Source organism: Tupaia chinensis, unplaced genomic scaffold (assembly GCF_000334495.1).
Source record: "Tupaia chinensis unplaced genomic scaffold, TupChi_1.0 Scaffold000647_1, whole genome shotgun sequence".
In the NCBI taxonomy this organism is placed as follows: Eukaryota; Metazoa; Chordata; class Mammalia; order Scandentia; family Tupaiidae; genus Tupaia; species Tupaia belangeri.
The window spans coordinates 2349437-2371135 of NW_006160168.1; the positions used below are offsets into that span (position 1 = coordinate 2349437).

Consider the following 21699-nt stretch of genomic DNA (forward strand, 5'->3'; position numbering starts at 1 on the left):
TACACACACAAAAAAAAACGATGAGACCTACATGTGAGTTAGGTGGTCATGCTGGAGCTACATCTCTCTTTCATTTGTAAGAAAAACAAAATGTGTTCCTGGCATTCTCTGCTAGGAGCAAGGTTCCGGGACTCACTCAGCATTTCTGTTTCCGTAGCTGTGCCACCAAACATAGCAGAACTGAAGAATTTGGAAGTGCTCAACTTTTTTAATAACCAGATTGAGGAGCTGCCCACACAGATCAGCAGCCTTCAGAAACTCAAACACCTGAACCTCGGGTGAGTATTGGTAGAGGAGAAAGGAAACGGAGGGGGAGAGAGTGGAAGGGGAGTGTGGGGTGGGGGCAAAGGAGTGCCATTTACATTACTGCATAGGAGTCGATGTCTAATTATGTTTTAGGTTTTAAAAAAAGTTTTATGATTTTAATACATCCGTTCAGTGGCCTACATTAGTGCATATCTATTTAAAAGCTAATTGAGAACCTAATTGTTGGCACGTTAAGAGAGTTTATTTTTTAAAATTGTATTTTGTTTTCAATAAAATTTTATATCAGTTATGTTGACCAAGAAGGGGCTTATTTGCATAGCATTAGCCATTCAGGCAAGTTGTAATATGGTTGATTTTGCTCTCTGCATTAAGTAGAAACAGTTTACAAAGCTCCTTGCTTCCATGAAGGGGCGGGTATACTTCCTAACACTGCTTCATTCATTATTGCATTTGTTCCATGTAGCTGAGAGGTTAGACTCCAATGTTTTTATGCAAAGGTGAAGAGAGGCGTGATTCAGCTGAGGTTGCAGAACCAAGTCGCAGCGAATCATAACAATAATGCCTTGGGTTCACGTATTACCTTACGGAGTTTTAAGTTCTCTTTCCAGCATTTGACCATCTCAGCATCTGTGAAGTGGGGAGGGCTGGTGTTAATGCTTTCATATCACAGAGAGGAAGCTGAGTCCTTTCCGAGAGGATAAGTGACTTGTTCCTGATTACGCCTGAGGCGACTGACTGAGCTGGGTAGAGAATCCCACTGTTCTGGGTTTGTACATTTGCAATCAGACTCCAGAGACCCCCGACGGGAACTTTGGCTTCTGAATTCCATCTTCATTGTTGGAGCTATTAGATGAAACTGCCCACTCATGCTTCACCCTCTGTGTGAAGTAATATGTCCATTAATCTGTAGCCTCTAAGTGTTGCAGTGAAGTTAGTGATTTACATGAAGTGGCAATAGAAGCTGGCCAGGTATTTATCAGTTTAATAGTAAGCAATCATGAAAAATATGTATCTCATTCATGGAATGGTTTTTTAGTTTGTCCTTTCCACAGGGAGTTGGAAAGACAGTCTTGCTTTGAGGTTCACTATGGATGAGAGCCTATCTTAGTAAGATCCACAGACATTCTTTTTCCTAATGTCTGAGGGGGGCCTGGAATGTAAAGGAGGGAAAAACATCACTTTAGGTGAAATCCACAAATTTGGATTATGTCCCCATTCAACAAAGCAAAAGAGAAGGAATCCTACATTTATCTCTTAGTTTTAAAGATGATTAAGTCCTAATGTTTAATTTATATTTGAGAAAGAAACAAAAATTAGATATATGTGTATATTCTTAGTGTTAATTTGTTCATCTGTTAAATATGTTTATACACACACTCACAGACACACATGTGCACACAAAAGAGGTCTTCAAAAGATTCATGGAAACTATTTTGCAAAAAACATGGATAGGTTTTAATTTTTTTGTACCAAAATAAACTCATACTTTAATTCAATTTTTCACAAAATTTTTTTTGTTGGGGGAGATGAGAGATTTTTGTTATAGGGTACATGTGCTCACCAGGGAAACAGAGACAGAGAGACAGAAAGCAAGAAGCCACTCACCAGGGGGAATGGCCACACCACAGTCCCTTCTCCTCCATTCTCCTTTCAGGTTCTTGGGCACACACGCACAAGCGCCTGGTGTGAGTTTTAAGCTGCTGGGTTCAGGACTTGAACCAGGTCAGCTATGTGGTAATTCAGTGACATGCCCATTACACCATCTGCTGGTCCCTTACACAAACATTTTGAAATCCCCCGTATAAATAAATGTATACACATGTATGTCTCATGTGTATGAACAGGGAACAGCACCTGACACACTGGAAGCAGTACATACTATTAGCTATTTCATCATCATCATTTTAGTGCTTATTCTTTTATTTTGTGACTATATAGATGCCTGTTCTATGTCAGGATCTTGCTAGTGTTGGGGTTCGGAGGTGAAAATCATGGTTCTTGAATTAAGAGGGCAGTTGCCATTGTACATGAGCTAACGGAATAGTAGTCACTGATGTGCTGGGGGTGTAGGACCGCAGTAGGGCAGAGAGACAACGAGGGTATTAGGCTACAGGTAAGAATTGTGGACACATAAGGGGTAGCATCAGAGCCAAAGCTTGATGCAGGAGAAGGAAGTCCTCAGACTTACAAGTAGAAGGAAGACATTACAGGTTAAGAAAATGGCACATTTGAAAGCTCAGGGCACTGCATGTTCTAGGAATTGTAAGGTTCTTGGTGTTGCTGAGTGTTAGCAGCTGAGGCATTGAGAGGTAATAGGCAAGACTAGAAGGAAGATTGTGGATATTTGCTCTTCGTTTTTGAGTATTTATTGATGTCTCCACTAAGTACGAGATCTGTTCTAGGTATTGACCATTCAACCTATGGAGCTTACATTATAGTTGGGAATTCGGCCATAAACAGATGTCTTTAATGACTGTCTGTATTGGCAGTGCATCGGAAGTGCCAATGAAGGGCCTGTATGCTAAGAGAGGAGCTCCTATTTTATCCTACTGAGCATGGAGGATGAGGTCAGCTTTCCACGTGAAAGATCATTGTGGGAAGGGGTGTGAAGGAGGTTGACTAGAAGCAGAGGAGACAAGTGAGGATGTAGCTCCGTGTTCCAGGTGAGCTAAAACAGGTTACAGTAGAGGCCGGTGGGGGGGATTATATGGAAAATATTTTCGAGGTAAACTTGACATGACAGTGACAGAGGGGATGATGGCCAGATTTCTGTTCTGAGCAGCTGAAATATGGGTAGAGTCAGGTTTGGGAGGAAAATAATGAGCTCAGGTTTTGTTCAGTTCATTCTGAGATACCTTAGGACAGAACTGTAAATTTTTCTTTTTTTTATCTAGCACAATTTAGTTGATTCCTTGCCTTCTTTGGAATTGTTTGCATCTTTGACTCTTGACACTTTATCGATTGTGTAGTTTTCTGTAATTACATAGTTGCATAGATGGGATTGTCAAAGTTTGAACAAAATTCTTAGTTCTTTGAGAAAGGAATTAAGATGGGTTTCAGTAAAGGATACTTCTGTCTTCAAATGGCATAAAGAATTACCCTTGTTTGAGGACCAGACAGTAGGGCACACGTAAAACAAGATGCTCTGAAAGGCTGACCCACTTAGGAAAGTTTTGGATGCATGCCTAGAGACTTCTCTGTGTATGGTGGGCCCCACCGGCATCCACGATCCAGAGCTAGCTGAGATGGGGTGGATGGTGGCTTCAAGACTCTGTTGCTGGTGCTGTTTCTGTTTCTCTTGTTAATGAAAAAAAAAAAAAAAAGAAATAAACTTTTAAAAAAAATTACACATGCGTAATAAGGCAAGTGTAAATCAAGTTATTGAGAGGCGTTTATCATAGGATAAAGAGCCAGAATAAGAATATACACACAGCAGACTGTAAAGGAAAGCAGTCAGGCCACATGTATGTGTCAACCAGAAGGCATGCTTGACCAGAACTTGCTTTCAATGTTTTGCTTAATATCTGTTGTTTATTCTGATGATCGCAAGACCTACGAGAATTTTAGGCTACTTGAATGAAGAAAAGAAAATTTTGTTATGTTCTTAGTAATTTAAGTGTGGTTCTCTTTACGGAATTATTTTCCAAAAAATGTAGAGCCATGTAGGGTCCACACTGGTCAGTGTTTCTAGGGTAACTGCCCTTGCAGGATCACCATGCCCAACTGTTCTGTAACTGTCTACCTGATGCGTTCCAAGAGCTCATCTCATGACCACTTAGTTTTCTCTTAAGTACAGTGTTGGGAGTATATAGAGTTAGTGTATGTCCTTTTTTTTTTTTTTCTTTTGCTAATTGTATGAGTAGGTCACTGGTAAATTGAGAAAAAGGCTTGCCTTTAGCCTAGAAGGTTTTATTGAAGTAGAGGGTGCCCATAAAGACCTCCTAAGAATAAAATGTTCTGAAGGAAGACATCACTATAGGCATTTCTGTGACTTGTAAAGAAGAAAAGCAAAAAGAGAACATAGAACAGCCTTAGACTGTATGGGTTCATACATTATTTTTCCATCTCATGCAGATTATGTTTGGAGAGGAAAAACTAAGCAACTGATGATTTTCTTTTCCTTTTCTATTCTTTTTTTTTTTTTTTTTGAGAGAGATTTTTGCTGTAGGGTGTGTGTGTTTGCCAGAGACAGAAAGCAAGAAATCACCAACCCCATGCACGCACACACACCCAGTATGCGTTTTAAGCCATCGGGTCCAGGACTTCAACCATGGTCAGCTACGTGGGAGTCCAGTGATGTAACCATTATACCATCTACTGGTCCTATGACTGACAGTTTTCAAAAATGGTTACTCACAGTAGAGTAGTATTTGAAGACAGAAGAATCTAATGTAAGCTTCTGCACCTTTCTTACTATCTCTGACTTCTATTTCAATTTACACAGAACCCTTTTACTGGAGTGCAAAGGTCAGAAGTGGCCTTGGCCTCTGTGAGGTGCTAGGTGCTCTCAGACACCTGTCACCTTCATCAGTCAAGTCCAAAGTCCTTAGAACATCACCTCTCTAAGCCTGTTTCTTCATCTCAGCTTAGGAATAATCACAAACTCCATCTTGTTTATGTTTAAAGTCGTTCTAGTGAACTGAGTGAAATACTTGACAAAAAATTGCTTCACAAACGGTGAAGTCATAGGAAATATTAGTTGCTGTCACCATTATGGTAAATAGTCACAGAGATATTTTTTGCCAAGGGTAAAATTTACCTGGGAATTTTTTTTAAGTTTATTTTCTTCATTCCATAAACAAGAGAGGCAGGCACCTCCCAATAGAATCTTTTTTTTTTTTTTAAGAGGTTTTTGCTATAGGGCACATGCGCTTGCCAGACAGAAAGCGAGAATTCACCCCTAGGCAGGATGGCCATGCTGCAATCCCTTCTCTTCCATTTTTCTCTTGGAATCTTGGGCATGCACGCACACGTGCCTGGTGTGAGTTTTAAGCCACTGGGTCCAGGATGCGAACCACGGTCGACTACGTGGGAGTCCAGTAACATAGCCATAACACTAACTGCTGGTCCCAACTCCCAAAAGAATCTTGACACCATAATCCACCCCAGCTCTCTAACCAGCCCTGGATCATAGGCACATGTGTGCCCAGTTTATCTGGATTGTCTCTGGACTTGAACTGGGAACCTTCCCATGTGGATCATTGTAGTAGTGTCACACTTGTCCGCTGCTCCCCCTTCAGGCTCCTACCTGGAGCTTTTTCTCTTTCACCTGAGAGGTGGAAGTCCACCTTTCTTTTCTGGTTTCCTCCTCTGATATCAGCTACTTATTATGAGACCTGGTTGGTGGGGGTGGACCAACTTGTATCTGTGATGAGAATGATCAATGGCTAGAATGATTTTAGTGTCACAGTCCCTCCCACCTTTCAATATCTGTCAACATATATTAAAGGTTTTTTTTGTTTTGTTTTGTTTTTTAAATTGACTTCTAAGTATGCTCAAAGGGAAAATAGGGGTTTTGGAAAAAAAAAAAAAGATAAAAGATAGTTACAGAAAACAAATCTCCCTTAGATTTCATTGGCAATAGAGATATATGTGTGCAATCTATAACTTTTAACTGTGGCAAAATACACATAGCATCAGTGTATCGCCTTAACAGTTTTGTAGTAAACAGTTCAGCAGTGTTAAGTATACTCCCACTGGTGTGCAGCCAATCTCTGGATTTTCTTATTTTGCAAACCTGAAACTCATTAGTAACTCCTCATTCCTCCCTTCCCCAGTTCCTGTCTGCTACCGTTCCAACTGGAGATTGTTTTGATTGTCAGTAGTTGTAAAACAAAAATGTAATATTTTTTCCCTCTTACTAAAAGGGATAAATGAAATAAAATAAAGCAAAAGGCTGAAAACTACAAAACTTAGTATAAAACTGGTGGTGGTGTTACTGTGGTCACATGAAATTTTTTTTTCTAGAAGGACAGTATTTTTTTTTTTTTTTTTGGAGAGGTTTTTGCTGAAAGGTGCTTGCGCTTGCCAGAAAGACAGATAGAGAGAGAGACACACAGACAGACAGAAAGCGAGAAGTCACCCATTCAGGGAAGATGGCCACGCTGCAATCCTTTCTCTTCCATTCTCCTCTCAGGATCTTGGGCACACATGCACGCACATGTGCCCGGTGTGAGTTTAAGCCACTGGGTCCAGGATTCGAACTGTGGTCAGCTACATGGGAGTCCAGCAACATAGCCATTATGCCAACTGCTGGTCCCAAAGGACAGTATTTTTTGATGGTTAAAGTTTCTATGGAAACAATGATTGAACATCCCCACTGAAGAAAATGACAACTGAGAGATTCTCAACTCTTTCATGAACACACATGTACCCTGACTAAAACCATTACAAATGAGAAAAATAACATAGTTCTCAATTGTCGGTAGAATGTAAGAAAAAGTGGAACCCACACAGAAAATAAAATGGGGTTACCAACAGCTGGGGGAAGGAGAAATTAGGAAAATATAATCAAAGAACAAAATTTCAGTTGGACCAGAGAATAAGTTAAAGAGATCCATTGTACGTCATGGTAAATACAATTAAGAAAATTGCTAAGACAGTAGATTTTAAGTGTTCTCAAGGTAAAAAACAAAAAATGAGAAGTGAGGTAATACATACATTAAAAGCTTTATTTAGCCATTCGCAATGTGTCATACATATATCAGAACATCATGTTATGTACCATAAATACATACAATTCTTATCAATTAAAATAATGTTTTCTGGTAGAGGGCATGTCCGTACTCACAGGGAAGATGGGAGAGAAGCACCTTCCAGTAGGGCCTGGTCATGCTACCATCCATTTTGTTCCAGCTCTTCATCCATTCAAGATCTGGGGGATGCGTGGATGTGCCTGTCATGGTTTTGAAGGCTTTAAGTTTGGGACTCGAACGCTGGACAGCCAGATGAGATCCAGCTTCCTTTGCGTGGTGTTTAACTGTTGCACCACAACACTGGCCCTGAATACTTTTTTTTTAATTAAAAAAATAAATAAAATAAGCATAATGGTTATGTTGCTGAACTCCCATGTAGTCTCTACCATGGTTCAAGTCCCGGACCCGGTGGCTTAAATGGACGCATGTGCATGTGTGCCCAAGATCCTGAGAGGAGAGTGGAGGAGAAGGGATTGCAGTGTGGCCATCCCCTCCGAGGGGTGATTTCTCGCTTTCTGTCTCTCTGTCTTTCTGGCGAGCACACATGCCCTATAGCAAAAATCTCTCCAAAAAAAAAAATAAATAAAATAAAATAAAATAAATGAAAAATAAAATAAGGGACCAGCAGCTGGTGTTAATGGTTACATCAGTGGACTCCCATGTAGTCAACTGCAGTTTGAGTCCTGGACCTGGTGACTTAAAACTCATGCTGGGTGCATGTGTGTGCATGCCCAAAATCCCAAGAGGAGAATGAAGAAGGGATTGTATTTTGGCCATCCCCCCTGGGGGGTGATTTCTGCTTTCTGTTTCTCTGTCTCTCTGGTGAGTACACATGCCCTATGGCAAAAAATCTCTTCAAAATAATATAACATAGAATAACCTAGAAGTGCTCTAAAATCATGGCACGCTTGCTCTTCCAGCTTGGGCAGCAGGGTGACCTCAGTGTTATGCGTACACACACAGGCTTTGCGTGTCATGACTTGGATTTTCTCTCCCCCTGACAACAGCATGAATCGGCTGAACACTTTGCCTCGAGGCTTTGGCTCTCTCCCAGCACTCGAGGTCCTGGACTTGACTTACAACAACTTGAGTGAAAATTCTCTTCCTGGAAATTTCTTCTACCTGAGTAAGAAACTTTGAATTCTATAAATCTCCTTAACACGGTACTTTGCGTTCTACGAGTGAAATTTATTTGCCTGGACCTAAACTCTAACAGAAATTATTGGACATATATGTTTTTTTCTTCCCAGATTCCTTTTGAATATTCCTTGGTAGCTCAGCAGTATGTGTATGTGATGTATAGTTATATGACTCCACCGGGCTGAAGTGCACTTAGTAATGGCATATCAACTTTCTTAGTGAGACTATGAACCTAAATGAGGTCAAGTCATGCATTTAGCCAAGAAACTTGACTTCTTTTTTTTTTTTTTTTTTTGTTTTTTACAAAAAAAATTTTTTTTTTTTTTTTTTTTTTTTTTTGGGAGAGGTTTTTGCTATAGGGCATGTGTGCTCGCCAAAAAGACAGAGGGAGACAGAGAGACAGAAAGTGAGATATCACCCCCCCAGGGGGGATGGCCATGCCACAGTCCCTTTTTCTCCATTCTCCTCTCGGGATCTTGGGCGGGCACACACACATGCGCGCCTGGCGTGAGTTTAAGCCACCAGATCCGGGACTCAAACCACGGTCGACGACGTGAGAGTCCAGCGACATAGCCATGACGCCAACTGCTGGTCCCTTGACTTCCTTTTTAAAGGGATTTCCAAAAAGAAATGTATTCATGTTGCTTTTAATTCTTTATAGGGTATTTGTCCAAAATATTCCAATTAATTATTTATAATATTTGGTAATAGACCACCTACCGATTTTTTTTTTTAAGTTTCCAGATAGCATTCTTGTGGGAAGCATTTTTAAAAAGTATTCTTATTTGTAATCATCTATTTTGTCCAGTACACAGACATTAACAAGTTATTAGCCTCAGACCAGTATACTTTATCCTTTTGTATACAAACACATTTCTTGCATAGAGGGTCTTAAAAATGAGCAAAAACTGATTTCCTGAGAATTCATGAAATATCCAGGAAAGGATTGCTTCCCTTAAACGAGCATTCTGCTTCCCTCAAGTAGAGACATGTGGTATCCAGAGATTCTGAATTTTCTGCCCCAGTCTCTAAAACTTTACTTACTGTTTTATATGTACTGTCTCTCCCAGACTTTCTCAAGCATATGAAACCAACTATAAGTTATTTCTTGGGCCATGGAGGAAATGGCTTTTGTTACATTTGTTAATATATAGTTTTCTCTAATTTTATACTCTTGGATTGTGGTTAAATACCTATAAACAAATAAAACAGGACATACATTTAACTATGTTCTCCTTTTTGTACTGAGTATCAAAAGGTGCTTTAGGATTTTAGCCTTCAGTCGTCTGGGGTCATGTCATCATTGTATAATACTATGAAACAAATTGATTTCTATTGCCAGATGATATGTACACTCCCAGAGAGAGAGCAAGAGAGGGAGAGAGCACCCTCTGTTGGAGCAGGATCATACCACAGTCTGTTCTCTGCCATTTCTTTATCCTGTCAGGATTTTGGCCACACATACACACATGCCCGGCATGTTTTTTCAAGTTGCCGAAGCTGGGATTTGAACTGCGGTTGGCCACGTGGCATGTATCCCCCTTAATGACCAGGCTGTGGGGCAGGCCCCTGTGAACACATTTCTGATTACTGATATTCTGTTTAAATTCAGATTTACTCAGTTAACCCCATGTCTTTACTTTAACCCCTTTATCTTCATTTATTTTGTGTCATTAAGATACAGAAATTAGTAATAATAGTTCATCTTATTGTGGCCATGCTGTGCTTACGGCTTCTCTCTCTCTCTGGAAAGCCTTTTATTTCATTGTTTATTTTTACCTTAGTCTTATTTACATTAGGGGAGTTCTATTTCAACATAGCTCTATTTGCACTGAAGAGCCGTTTCGCTCTGGGTATTGATATAACAGCCCTTGGCTGTCTTTGTTTGACTTGAGATGCAAATGGAGCAAGAAATGTGAATCGGAAGTCATAGGAAAAAAAAGATAATAGGAAAACATTTTCTGAAAATGTATTGAGACTCTGTGCCAAAAGCTGCCAGTGCCCACAGTTGTTAATTGTGTCAGTCCTTTTGGATACGGATGGTTTCCTGCACACACCAACTGCACACTAAGCCAGTAAATCTAAGTTTGACCCGCTTGTTATTATTGCGAGCCCTAGGTATGTCACAAGCTTTTCACCAAGCCAGGGTTATTAATCAAAGCTGACTCCCTTGTATTGATCAGCCCTCAAATGGTTGGGTTCCATGCCACCCTGTTTATATATTGCTGTTTAATTTGCAGCCACCCTGCGTGCACTCTATCTAAGTGACAACGATTTTGAAATCCTGCCGCCAGATATTGGGAAGCTCACAAAGTTGCAGATAGTAAGTAATTTATCTAAATTCTTAGAAAATCAATTCACTTCTGCAGCCCTTGTAAGAATGGAATCAAGTCAATTTGAGCAGGAGTAAGGTTTGTTTTGCAGGAATAAACCACTACTCCTGATACCGCTTCTTGTTGATCCGCAGACACTTGTAAATAAATTGAAAGGATTGAGCCTTAGAAAAAGAGAGGGCACGGAAGAGGACGAGTTTCTCTTGAGCGCCTCCTTACGTGAAATGGTTTTGACAACTCCTTGTTCTCTCATATTCAGCTCAGTCTTAGGGATAACGACCTGATCTCGCTGCCTAAGGAAATCGGGGAGCTTACCCAGCTGAAGGAGCTCCACATTCAGGGGAACCGCCTGACTGTTCTGCCCCCAGAGCTAGGTAAGGCTGCTGGTGATTGAACTTAGTTCCTGGCTTAATTCTTAATCATTGTTCAAATGGAGCGATTCTGTACTTTCTTCTCTTCTTAGCAAATACTCTCCACTGAGGCACCTGTTTCTGACCATGGTCGACCATTTGTCATTGGCCAGAGTTCATCTGTTTGCGTTGACCTGCCGGATGCTGTATTCTGCAGCTATGGTGTCCAGGGTCTCAGAGACTGCAGATGAGAGGTGGCCCAGCCCGGCTCCCTGTGTAGTGCAGAGGAAGGAGCAAGGGATTAGAAGTAATCGTCTTAGCTATGGCCTCTCATTTGCCAGCTGGTTGAGCTATCTGCCTCCTGGTCGGGTTATTAATCACATTTATCAAAGCAGCACTCTGATTCTCATTTAATCCCTTAATTGTTTTTCCTTCAGAAACTTTTACCAGAGAGTTAAAGTGTTTGTGACACTTGAAAATACCTTTTCCAGTCATGAATTTAGTTCTCTCTTGATCCCTTCTCTAGCAGGAATTGTTAAATATGTTCTCACGGGGAATCCCTTGTTCCTGCTCCTGCCTGGTCATTCCTATCACCCAGGGTGAGCTGAAGGCCTCCCTGAGAAATAACCTGGGAACCAGAGACTCTGAGACTGAGATTATGCTACCCTTCTGCAAAGCATTCAAGAGTTCACTGAAGTCTTTTCACAGCCTCTAATTTCTTTAATCTTCAGAACTGCATCATTTTCTCAAACTGCAGTGATTTGCTTTTCTCCTCCAAATTACCAAAATAATTTTTTTAAAGTACACATTTAACCTACAGTTCTTTGATGAAGTGGTTTCTGAAATGATTCTGGTGGTTTAAAGAGGCCCGTTGTCGTGAGTGAGAAAATAAGCACCATGAGGACGGGGGCATGGGTTGGGTCTCTGCTCTAGCCCTAGTGCCTGCCTGTGCCAGGCATGTGGAAAGGGCTCAGAGCACATTTACTGAATGAGCTGATGAAACCCAGTACTTTGGATTAGAGCACGTTATGATGGTTACAAACAGCAGAGTCTGACAGCTACGTAGAGCCACGCTGACCTGCTCAGAAGCCAGAGGCCGCCTTGCAGATGCTCCATAGCCACCCTGTAGGAGACGCAGGTGCACACTTGTCCACTCTACACCCAGTTCTGCAGGGCAGCACCAGTCTAAAGGAAAAGCAGGCACATGATTTCATTGAACGAATGTGGTTTTACATTTCTTCTACCTTTCCTGTTTCCTTAAGCTCCTCTGTTGGTATTAAAAGACCAGAAGAAATTATTTTATGGCTTTTCTCTCTTCCTCCTCTCTTGATTGAGAGAGAGAGAGAAAGAGAGACTGGTACTCTTGATGAGGCCTCTGTACACCAGCCTCCCTGTCAGCCGGGATGGCCAGCCAGGATCACGGGCACTCACAGAAGCACTGATGTGTTCAGGTCCACCCAGAATCCGAACCCGGGACTCCCGTGAGACTCCAGTGTTGTGCAGCAGCACCCTATCCACCTGAGCCACCATCGCTGGGCCATGTTTTATTATTCCAAGGGCTGAAGGATAAGAGCACATTCTCTTCGTTTAGTTATAAATAGTCTTGTTTTGGGGTCACAACTCAGGACCAAGGAAAACTTTGCAAAAAGTTTTAAGGCAAAATACTTTTTGTAGGAGAAGGTTTTTATTACAGTGATTGTTAGTCATTAAATGTTAGCATTAGTAATATGTGGGGAGTTTATGCTGAATACCAATAACCTGCTCCTTCCTTAACCTGATGAATCAAAATCGGCATGTGTGAGACAAATTCTTGCATAATTTGCTGAAGCTCACTTAATGCTTCTGATATGCATCTTGGTTAGTGTGATTAGTAGAAATGGAAAAATAAATATATATTTTGTTGTTGTATTTCAAGCAATGAAGCAATATAGGGCATTAAAAGATTATTTTATCAGATTGTAATTTGTTAGAAAAATACCTAGTCAAATTCATGCACAGCTATGTAGATATTTTGAAATCTTACTTGTATTTCTTATTTAATTACTACATGTAGTCGTACTTGTGTGCCATTTCTGTTAAGCTCCATACTAGCAGATTATATCTTTTTTATTCACGAACAGAATCAAGGGGAGAATCTTTAAATGACTTTTTATTTTTTCATATATAGCTAGCAAAGCTTGGTTGTAGCATTCGCCTGGTGGAATTTTTCCTATAGCAGGCAAACACTTAGTTGGAAAGAAATGATAAACCCCCTGGGAATCTCTATGACAAATCTAAACTCAAGATGAAGACAATGTAGTACTTATTTTTGAACAGTTTTTTTTAAGTCTAGACTAATAGAATAGATGGTAATATAATAATAGCTATTATAGTAATAGCTAGTACCAGTTAAAGCCTGTGTGCCTGAGTACTATGCCAAATGTTTTCCTGCAGTATCTTTGGTAACTGTCTTGATAGCAGTAAGCACAATTTTTACAGGTGAGGAAACAGGCTTAGAGAGAGTTGGCGGACTGTCCATAGGGGCCGTTACTGACTCAGGGAGGTAAGATTTTGAAGTGGATAGACTTTCTTTCAGGTCCATATTCCTGACCCCTCTGGTCTATTCTTCCCACTCATGTGCCAGTAAGTGGATTCCTAGAAATGCAGATTCTAATGGATTGTTGGAAATGTTGTGATGCATATTTGCACCAAAAAATACTGCATTTGGACCAGCGCTGATCAAACAAAGCCTCCCTCATAAAATGGTAGCATTTAATTAAGCAGAGAAGTGGGGCCAACAGGTGGCGTGGTGATTAAGGTGCTAGAATCCCACAGGGCCTACTGTGGTTCGAGTCCTAGACCTGGCGGCTTGCTTTCTTACTTTCTCTTTCTCTGCCTCTCTCTGGTGACTGCATGTGCCCTATAGCAAATTAATAATAATAATAATAATAATAATAATATTACATAAAATTAAATAACACTTTTTAAAAGAATTAAGTAGAGCCCTAAAGGAGGGGACGGAACTCCTCTGATGAGAGAGTGGCACATCTGGAAGTCATGAGAAGAGCTTGTGTGCTGGTGAACAGGAAGAAGACCCGTGTGCCCGGGGGTATTCTAAGAGATGAGCCTAGGAAGATAGTAGGGAAATTCATGTGGGAACTTGTGGGCAGAGTCAGTGTAGTGGTTATGTTGCTGGACTCCCACATGGCAGACCACAGTTTGAGTCCCAGACCTGGTGGCTTGAAACTCATGCTGCATGTATGTCATTGCATGTCCAAGATCCCTGGAGGAGAGTGGAGGACAAGGGATTGTGGAGTGGCCATGTCCCCTGGGGGGGTGATTTCTCACTTTCCCTCACTGTCTCTGTCTCTTTCTCTCCAGCAAGCGCACACACCCTAAGGTAGAAACCTCTAGGGAAAAAAAAATATGGCATGACTTTTCTGACAACCTAATAAGTCTGAATAAAACACAGCATCTGCCCACGCCCCTTAAAATGGCAGCAGGAGGGAAAAGTTGATAGAACATGGCCATTTGCATCATGGGCTTTGCTGATATGTGAGCAAGGCTGGAATGACACTGTACAAAATGTGGCTGTGGTGGCCTCTGTTTGGCCATTCTGTTCCAGCCGGTTGTACTGTCCCTGTATTTCTCTCCCAGTTATGGTGACAGGAATGTCTTTGGTTTGTCTCTGTTCACAATGCCTAAACTGACCATCTGGAAGCCGCTTCTGGTCAGCTGGTAAACTGAGCAGGGGCTTGATATGCCTGAAGCTCATTATTATCTGTCCCTGCGCTATCCCCTGGCTGCAGGTTTGCGACTGGGCATATTTTAACCTGATCTTCTTTGTGTATGTTTATTTTTCACATCTCTGAATATTTGTCTGTGGGTAAATGCTTCAGAGATTCCTGTGAAATTTCCTTTAAAAACAAATCTAGAATTTATTAGCTTGAGACCTTGCTGGTAAGAGTATTTCAGCCAGGCAAGAGCATCTGGATGGGTTCTGGCTTGTCAGGTCTAAGAACTTACAGGGACACAACAAAGTGAAGTCAGGGCTTTAGCACGTACGTGTGTTCCTTTTCTGTTATCATGCCTCCTTGCGTAAGTTACTTGGACTGTTTTGTTGTTTCTTAATCAGTAAAGCTCTTGTCTATCTAGCTGTAGAAAATTAGAATGTCATTGGGTCTGTTGCTCACTAATTCATTCATTCATTCAGACATTTGTTGAGTTCCTACTATAAGCTAGGCCTTGTTCTCCAAGGAACGTACTTTCCCAATAATGTAAGACTTATTCACCATCTGTTTATTGAGCCCTTCCCTGCTTTATATATTTGCTAGGGGTGTAACGAGAGACAGCACCTCTCATGGTTCTGATGTTCTAGTGAGAGAGGACAGAGGATAGATATTAGGAGGGTAGGTAGATACGTAGGTAGAGAGGTAGGTGGGTAGGTAGATGGATGGATGGCTAGATAGATAGTTAGACGGGTAGGTGGGTAGTAAAAACATATCATGTGGAGTTAAGTGGTGGGAGAAATAACTAAGCCTAGATGTGAGTGCCATGCCACAAGAGCACTGATCAAACAAAGCCTCCCTCATAAAATGGTAGCATTTAATTAAGCAGAGAAGTGAGGCCAACAGGTGGCTGGCGTGGTGACTAAGGTGCTGGAATCCCATAGGGCCTACTGTGGTTCGAGTCCTAGACCTGGCGGCTTGCTTTCTTACTTTCTCTCTCTCTCTGCCTCTCTCTGGTGACTGCATGTGCCCTATAGCAAATTTTAAAAAAATAATAATAATATTACATAAAATTAAATAACACTTTAAAAGAATTAAGTAGAGCCCTAAAGGAGGGGACGGAACTCCTCTGATGAGAGAGTGGCACATCTGGAAGTCATGAGAAGAGCTTGTGTGCTGATGAACAGGAAGAAGACCCGTGTGCCCGGGGGAATTCTAAAAGATGAGCCTAGGAAGGTAGTAGGGAAATTCATGTGGGAACTTGTGGGCAGAGTCAGAACTTTGGCTTGTATTCTGAGTGTGTCGGGCCCCCGTAAGTGCCCCAGTCCTAATCACCAGAACTTGTGAGTTTGTTACCTGTTACGGTAAAGGGACTTTGCCAATATGGTCTCAAATCCTGAGACGGGGGAGCATCCCGGATGCCCAGGTGAGCTCAGTGTAGTCACAAGGTCCTTGTAAGAGGGAAGCAGGTGAGTCAGAAGTAGGAGATGTGACAGCAAAATCGAGAGACTGGAGTCATACAGGGAAGGACCACGGGTCCCTCCAAAAGTTGTCAATGGAAAAAAAGAATGTATTCCCTTAGAAGCCCCAGGAGAAAGGCAGCCCTGCTGACACCTTGATTTTAGCTCCGTGACATCCAGTTTCAGACTTGTGAACCGCGAACTGTATGAGTAGATTTCTGTGGTTTTCAGCCACTTTTCCTGGTAATTTAATTTTATTTATTGTTATTTTAATTTGCTATGGGGCATGTGTGCTCAACAAAGAGAGAGCGAGAGAGAGAAAGTGAAAAAGGAAGACTCCAGGTCTGAGACTTGAACCGTGGTTGGCCATGTGAGAGTCCAGTGCCCTAACCACCACACCACCTGCTGGCCCCAGTCCCTGGCAATTTGTTATGACAGCAACTGGAAACTAAGATAAATGGGAAGATGTTAAAGGGTTTTGGGCAAAGACATAGCATGAGCGGACTTCTTTTTCAAAGGAACCCATTGGCTACTGTGTTGAGACTAGGCTGAAGTGGGCAGGGGACAAGGATGGACACAGAAAGCCAAGGTAGGAGACCGTGAGAGTAACCCAGCTGAGAGTAACTGCCAGCTTCATCCAGATGGTAATGATGGTGCTACAAGTAAAAGTCACACTCTGAACCTATTTCAAGGCAGAACTAACAGAAATTGGGGGTGGTTTGCTGGAGGGAGTTGGTGATAGTCTAGATGAGTCAAGGCAGACCATGAGGTTTTGGTCCTGAGCAACTAAAAGGCTTAAGGTTATATAGGTGGGGGTCAGCAAGTGGCATGGTGGTTAAGGCGCTGGAATTCCAACATGGCCAACCATGGTTCGAGTCCCGGACCTGGTAGCTTGCTCTCTCTTTCTCTGGCAAAACACATGTGAAAAATAATAATAAATAAATGAATAAAATAATTATATACACACACAGACACACACACACATATATACACACACACACATATATATATGAAAAGGTTAGGGGAAGAATAGGTTGGAAAGATGGATGAGAAGAGGAGGTATTCCTAAGCTGAGTTTGGATATCTGAAATTCGAGGTGCCTTTTATATAGCTAATTGAAAAAGAAACAGGATATTAGGATCCAGAGTTCAGAAGAGTGCTCTCACCTGTATGTATAATTTGGGGTATCATGAGCATACATTTATTGCCACCAATTGGTTGAGAGCTCTTAGATATGAGTGTAGAGGACACTGTGGTTTCTACACATTGAAGCCAGAAGGATGGAGAATGTTTAGGGACAGGGTTGGCCCCCAGGCAAGCACCCTGGCTGGGTCAGGGACGGTTGCTTTCTCGGTGGGCCCCATAGTGGCTCCCAGTGCTAGGGTGCACTGTATGTTTCTGCTTCGTAGGAAAAGTAGGTTCTCATATGAGGCAGATGGAGGCCTCCCCACCTTCTCTGACGTTGCAGTTAGTCCTGCCAGTGAGAACAGTGAAATACACGTGATTGAAATCATTTCTTCAGCTTACTTGAACGAAGTTTCTTTTTTTCCAGTATTTTCAGCCAACATTTAATTTCTCTTATAAAATAGCAGTTTGGGAACCAGCAGTTAGCGTAATGGCTATGTCGCTGGACTCCCACGTAGTCGACCGCGGTTCACGTCCCGGACCCGGTGGCTTAAAACTCACGCCGGGCGCGTGTGTGTGCGTGCCCAAGATCCCTAGAGGAGAATGGAGGAGAAGGGATTGCGGCGTGACCATCCCCCTGGGGGGTGATTTCTCACTTTCTGTCTCTCTGTCTCTCTCTCTCTGTCTGTCTGGCGGTGAGTGCACACGCCCTATAGTGAAAACCTCTCCAAAAAAATAAAAAAGAACAGTGTGACTAATTGAAGTTTTGCCTCCTTTCCTTCCCTTATATGCTATTTCCTAAAGGAATTACTTAGTGGAGAGGATAAAAGGCCTTGGTAGGAAAGGAAGGGAAGGTGGATAGCTTAACCAGTCTTCAGATAAACAGTCTCAGAAAAATGAATGAACGAACGAATGAATGCATACAGTGCAAAGGCGTTTCAGAACTGGCAGCTGTACTTGCACTGTGAGCAGTACTCAGTTCCACGTTTCCATCCTCCCATTCCTATCAGAGTCTCGTGAGATGCAGATTGGAGTTGCTTGGTTTTGCACGGTTCTCTTTCCTAATTGAACAGATTTTCATCACTTATTTTTAAGGGAATCATTTCTGGGTTCTTAGCTTTCAGACAGTCACAGGACCTCCTCCTGCATTTGTTACTCAAGTAATTGCCTTCATGGAGAAGCAAGTCGCACTGGTCAGCTAGGTTTGCAACAGAGCAAAGTGTTTTAGATGTAGAATTTTACCTGCATCCGTCTATTCAGCCTATGGGATGTACGTGTGTCCTGTTACGTATACCTGGAACTGACGGGCTTAGTGTCCTACTTTGTGTGCCAGTGATCCATAGCATTTTTTATTATGGTAGCTATATATATATATCTTAAAATCTTAAATATGTGTGTGTATGTGTGTGTATAAACAAATATATATGTACACACACACACACACATATATATATATATATATATATATATTATATATATACTTTCTAGCACACTTGCGAAGAGTAGAAACAAATATTAATCCCATTTCAAGAGTAAATGATGTCATGAATTGAGAATGTCCTCCTAATTTGTATTTTTCAGAATGAATATAATTAAGAAAGAGTAGATATACTAAAACCTTTTCTATTATATCTATTAATTCTTTTCTTGTAGGCACTGAGAAGCTAAGGAACAATCATTACTGAGATAAGCAAGAAGGGAATACAGTGTTCTTTCTTTGGACAGTTCAGTCCCTGATTATAAGTATCTTGCTTATTTTCTCCTGTGTTGTAACTCTGTCAGTTGATTCCCAGTTATTTTATCCAGAGGAGTAAAACATTTTTCACATGTGAAGCAGTAGAGACTAGGGGTCATTTATTTGGTGTTTCATCACTGGGCTGGAGTTCAGATCTCACTATTTCAGTTCCTCATTCTGTGACTTGGACAAATGCTTTTGCCGTCTATGTCTGATGCAAAATGAGAGTAATGACAACTCCCACCTAAGAGTGTGTTATTGTGAGGGTTAAAAGGATAATCCACATGAAGAATTCAGCCTTGTATTAGGAAAGAGGACAACTGCCTAGTAAATGTTGGACAAATAAAAACTTGCGTATGCACATGCACACGCATGGTGGCCTTTTTTTTTTTTTTTTTTTTTTCAGGGTCTTTTTCTGTTGGCGAGGCCAGCTTTGAGATCATCATCCCTCTGCTTCAGCCTCCTGAGGCACCTGGGATTACAGGTGCACACCCGTGAGTCCAGTGACTAAAGGTTTGCCTCCTTTTCCTTCCCTTTTATACCATTTCCAAGAAGAATTAATGAGTGGGGAAGATAGAAGGGATTAAAAGGAGTGTCCATACCTAGGATTACAGGTACACACGAGTGTGTCTAGCATTTAGGTTGACCTGGGATTGAACCCAGACTTTTGTGTGGTCAAATCTACTGAATATAGAGTTTTAACAAGGTGCACCACTGTGACTGGGCCATGGTGGATTTTTATGCTATTAAACTTCGATTGTTTGGAAGTGACTTGTCTGAAACCTCAGCTCTTCTGAAATAGTTTGGGCATTGAGGTTGCCCCCATCCCACCCTTTTGACAGAGAAGAAGTCACTCTCCTAGTGAGAATGAATGATGGAGTCGATTCAGAAGCCAGTGACCCATCACACGCTGTGATTGGGCAATGTATCCTGTAGATAAATGTTTTGAATTATCATGGTGTGTGAAACCTGGGGTTCATAGGCACTGTCAGAAGATGTAAGGGGGTGAGAAAAGATGGGGAGGAAGAGAGTAGAGGTCAGGTGGGGTGGTTCTACAAGGCAAATCCAGTGGAGAAGTGAAGCTCCGTGCAGGAAGGTTGATCCTGCAGTCAATAATCCATCATCATAATTTTAATGATAAACTCGTAAATTGCACAAGCAATTTTCCAAGTCCATGCCCTTTTCATGAGTTTTATATTAAGGCTAGAAACACTTCTGAGTTGGAACATTGATTGTTTCATTCATTCATTCATTTACTTTTTCTTTTTGGCATCTTTTATATGTCTATTTACTTGTCTATAAGTGTTGAATACTTTGTAGCATTAGACTTTGATTAGACTCACTTCTTGAACCTCCCAAGACCTTAAACTACCTCTCTGCAAGTGGCAACTTTGTTTTCTGCTTGTTTAATTTCTCACTGTCTTATGTTAGTTTTTGTGATAGTGCTCATTTCATTGATGATTTTTTTCTTTTCTCAGAACTCATGATAATAACTGTTCTGAACTGGCTGTTTTCATTTTTTGTGTCACTGATGCGTGCTTACTCTGTAAGCCTTTTGTCACTTGTCTACATACTAGCAATTTATTTCACATTTAAAACCCACTACTCATATGTAACAACCGAGATGCTTTCTGAGAAATGAATCATTAGGCGATTTTGTCAGCATTGTGAGGCATCAGTGTGTACTTACGTTAACCTATCAGGTTGCCGGGAAAGTCATGACGTATTTTTCTATATTTTTCTATGCAAAAATGCATCATGACGTTCCTGATACCCCAATAGTTGTGGTAGCCTAGTACACACCCAGGCTACATCGTCTGTGCAATCCATTGTTGACTCCAACATTGACAGGCAACACATGACATGTACATTTATTGGAGAGAGAGACAGAGGAAGAGAGAGAGGGGAGGTGATAAAAGTCTCCCAGGTGGGGGGTGGTCATGCTGCAATCTTTTCTCCTCCATTCTTCTCTTGGGATTTTGAGCACCCATGCATACACACCCAGCTTGTCTTTCAGGCCACCAGGTCTGGGACGCAAATTGCTCATTCAATCATATGGGATCAAGCCATCTTAACTCCATGTAACCTGCTGGCCTGATCACTAATATTTTTTGAGATTACTTTTAAGTTAGACAGAATTGCATAAATACCTTAGCTCTACATAAAATATTTTAATTTACAAAACAATCTCATGCACTTAATCTCAGTTCTATAATGTATACAAGAAAAACTCTTTGGCTACTTTTTTTTTTAAGAATTATTTATTTATTTATGTATTTTTGTTTGTTTGTTTTAAATATTTTTGAGAAAATATTTACATGTCAACTGCTCAAACTGTTGAAAAGCAAACACTCAGCACACAAGTCACACATAAACCTTCTCAATTCATCCCTGCCTACCAAATATTCTGTGATATACCATCTACTAGCAAAGATCAGTCTCTTTTTCTTCTTTCAAAGTCTTCCTCAAGATAAGCCTCTGGTTGTGGTTGTTCTTTTGCAATCTCTACTGATTACAATGCTGGGCTGGAAAAATCCAGGTTATTTTATGGTACAAGTTCTTTCATATAGCTTCACTAATCCTCTCTGCCAGACAGAACTGTTGATGGTGCCAGGCCATCTTTCTAAGAGCTCTGTTGGCTTACTTGAGATCTACCTTAGTCCCATAGTTTTTTGGTTAATCTTCAGATATGACATTCCAGTCAAAGCCCTGTCCAATAAGGAGTATTTCGAATTTCTGATTCAGTGTAACAGGTATTTTTGAACTTATGCAAATAACTCTTCTGCCACAAAATAAGAATGCTCCCAAATATTTTCTAATTCTAGAGGGTTCAGAAGGAAGAAAAGTTTATGTTTCCATTTAAAGAAACAACAAAAAGGAGAAAAAT

General features: G+C 41.1%; 1 protein-coding gene across 3 annotated transcripts in view; it reads left to right on the top strand.

The window, feature by feature from the left end:
• Positions 1 to 21699, top strand: part of RSU1 (Ras suppressor protein 1) — a 244137-nt gene that overhangs the window by 68954 nt on the left and 153484 nt on the right. For all 3 annotated transcript variants that reach the window (XM_006159748.3, XM_027776246.1, XM_027776247.1), the window contains exons 4-7: positions 158 to 278; positions 7970 to 8088; positions 10343 to 10425; positions 10695 to 10809. In XM_006159748.3, coding sequence (XP_006159810.1) covers positions 158 to 278; positions 7970 to 8088; positions 10343 to 10425; positions 10695 to 10809 — 438 coding nt within the window. The remainder of the gene's footprint in view (positions 1 to 157; positions 279 to 7969; positions 8089 to 10342; positions 10426 to 10694; positions 10810 to 21699) is intronic.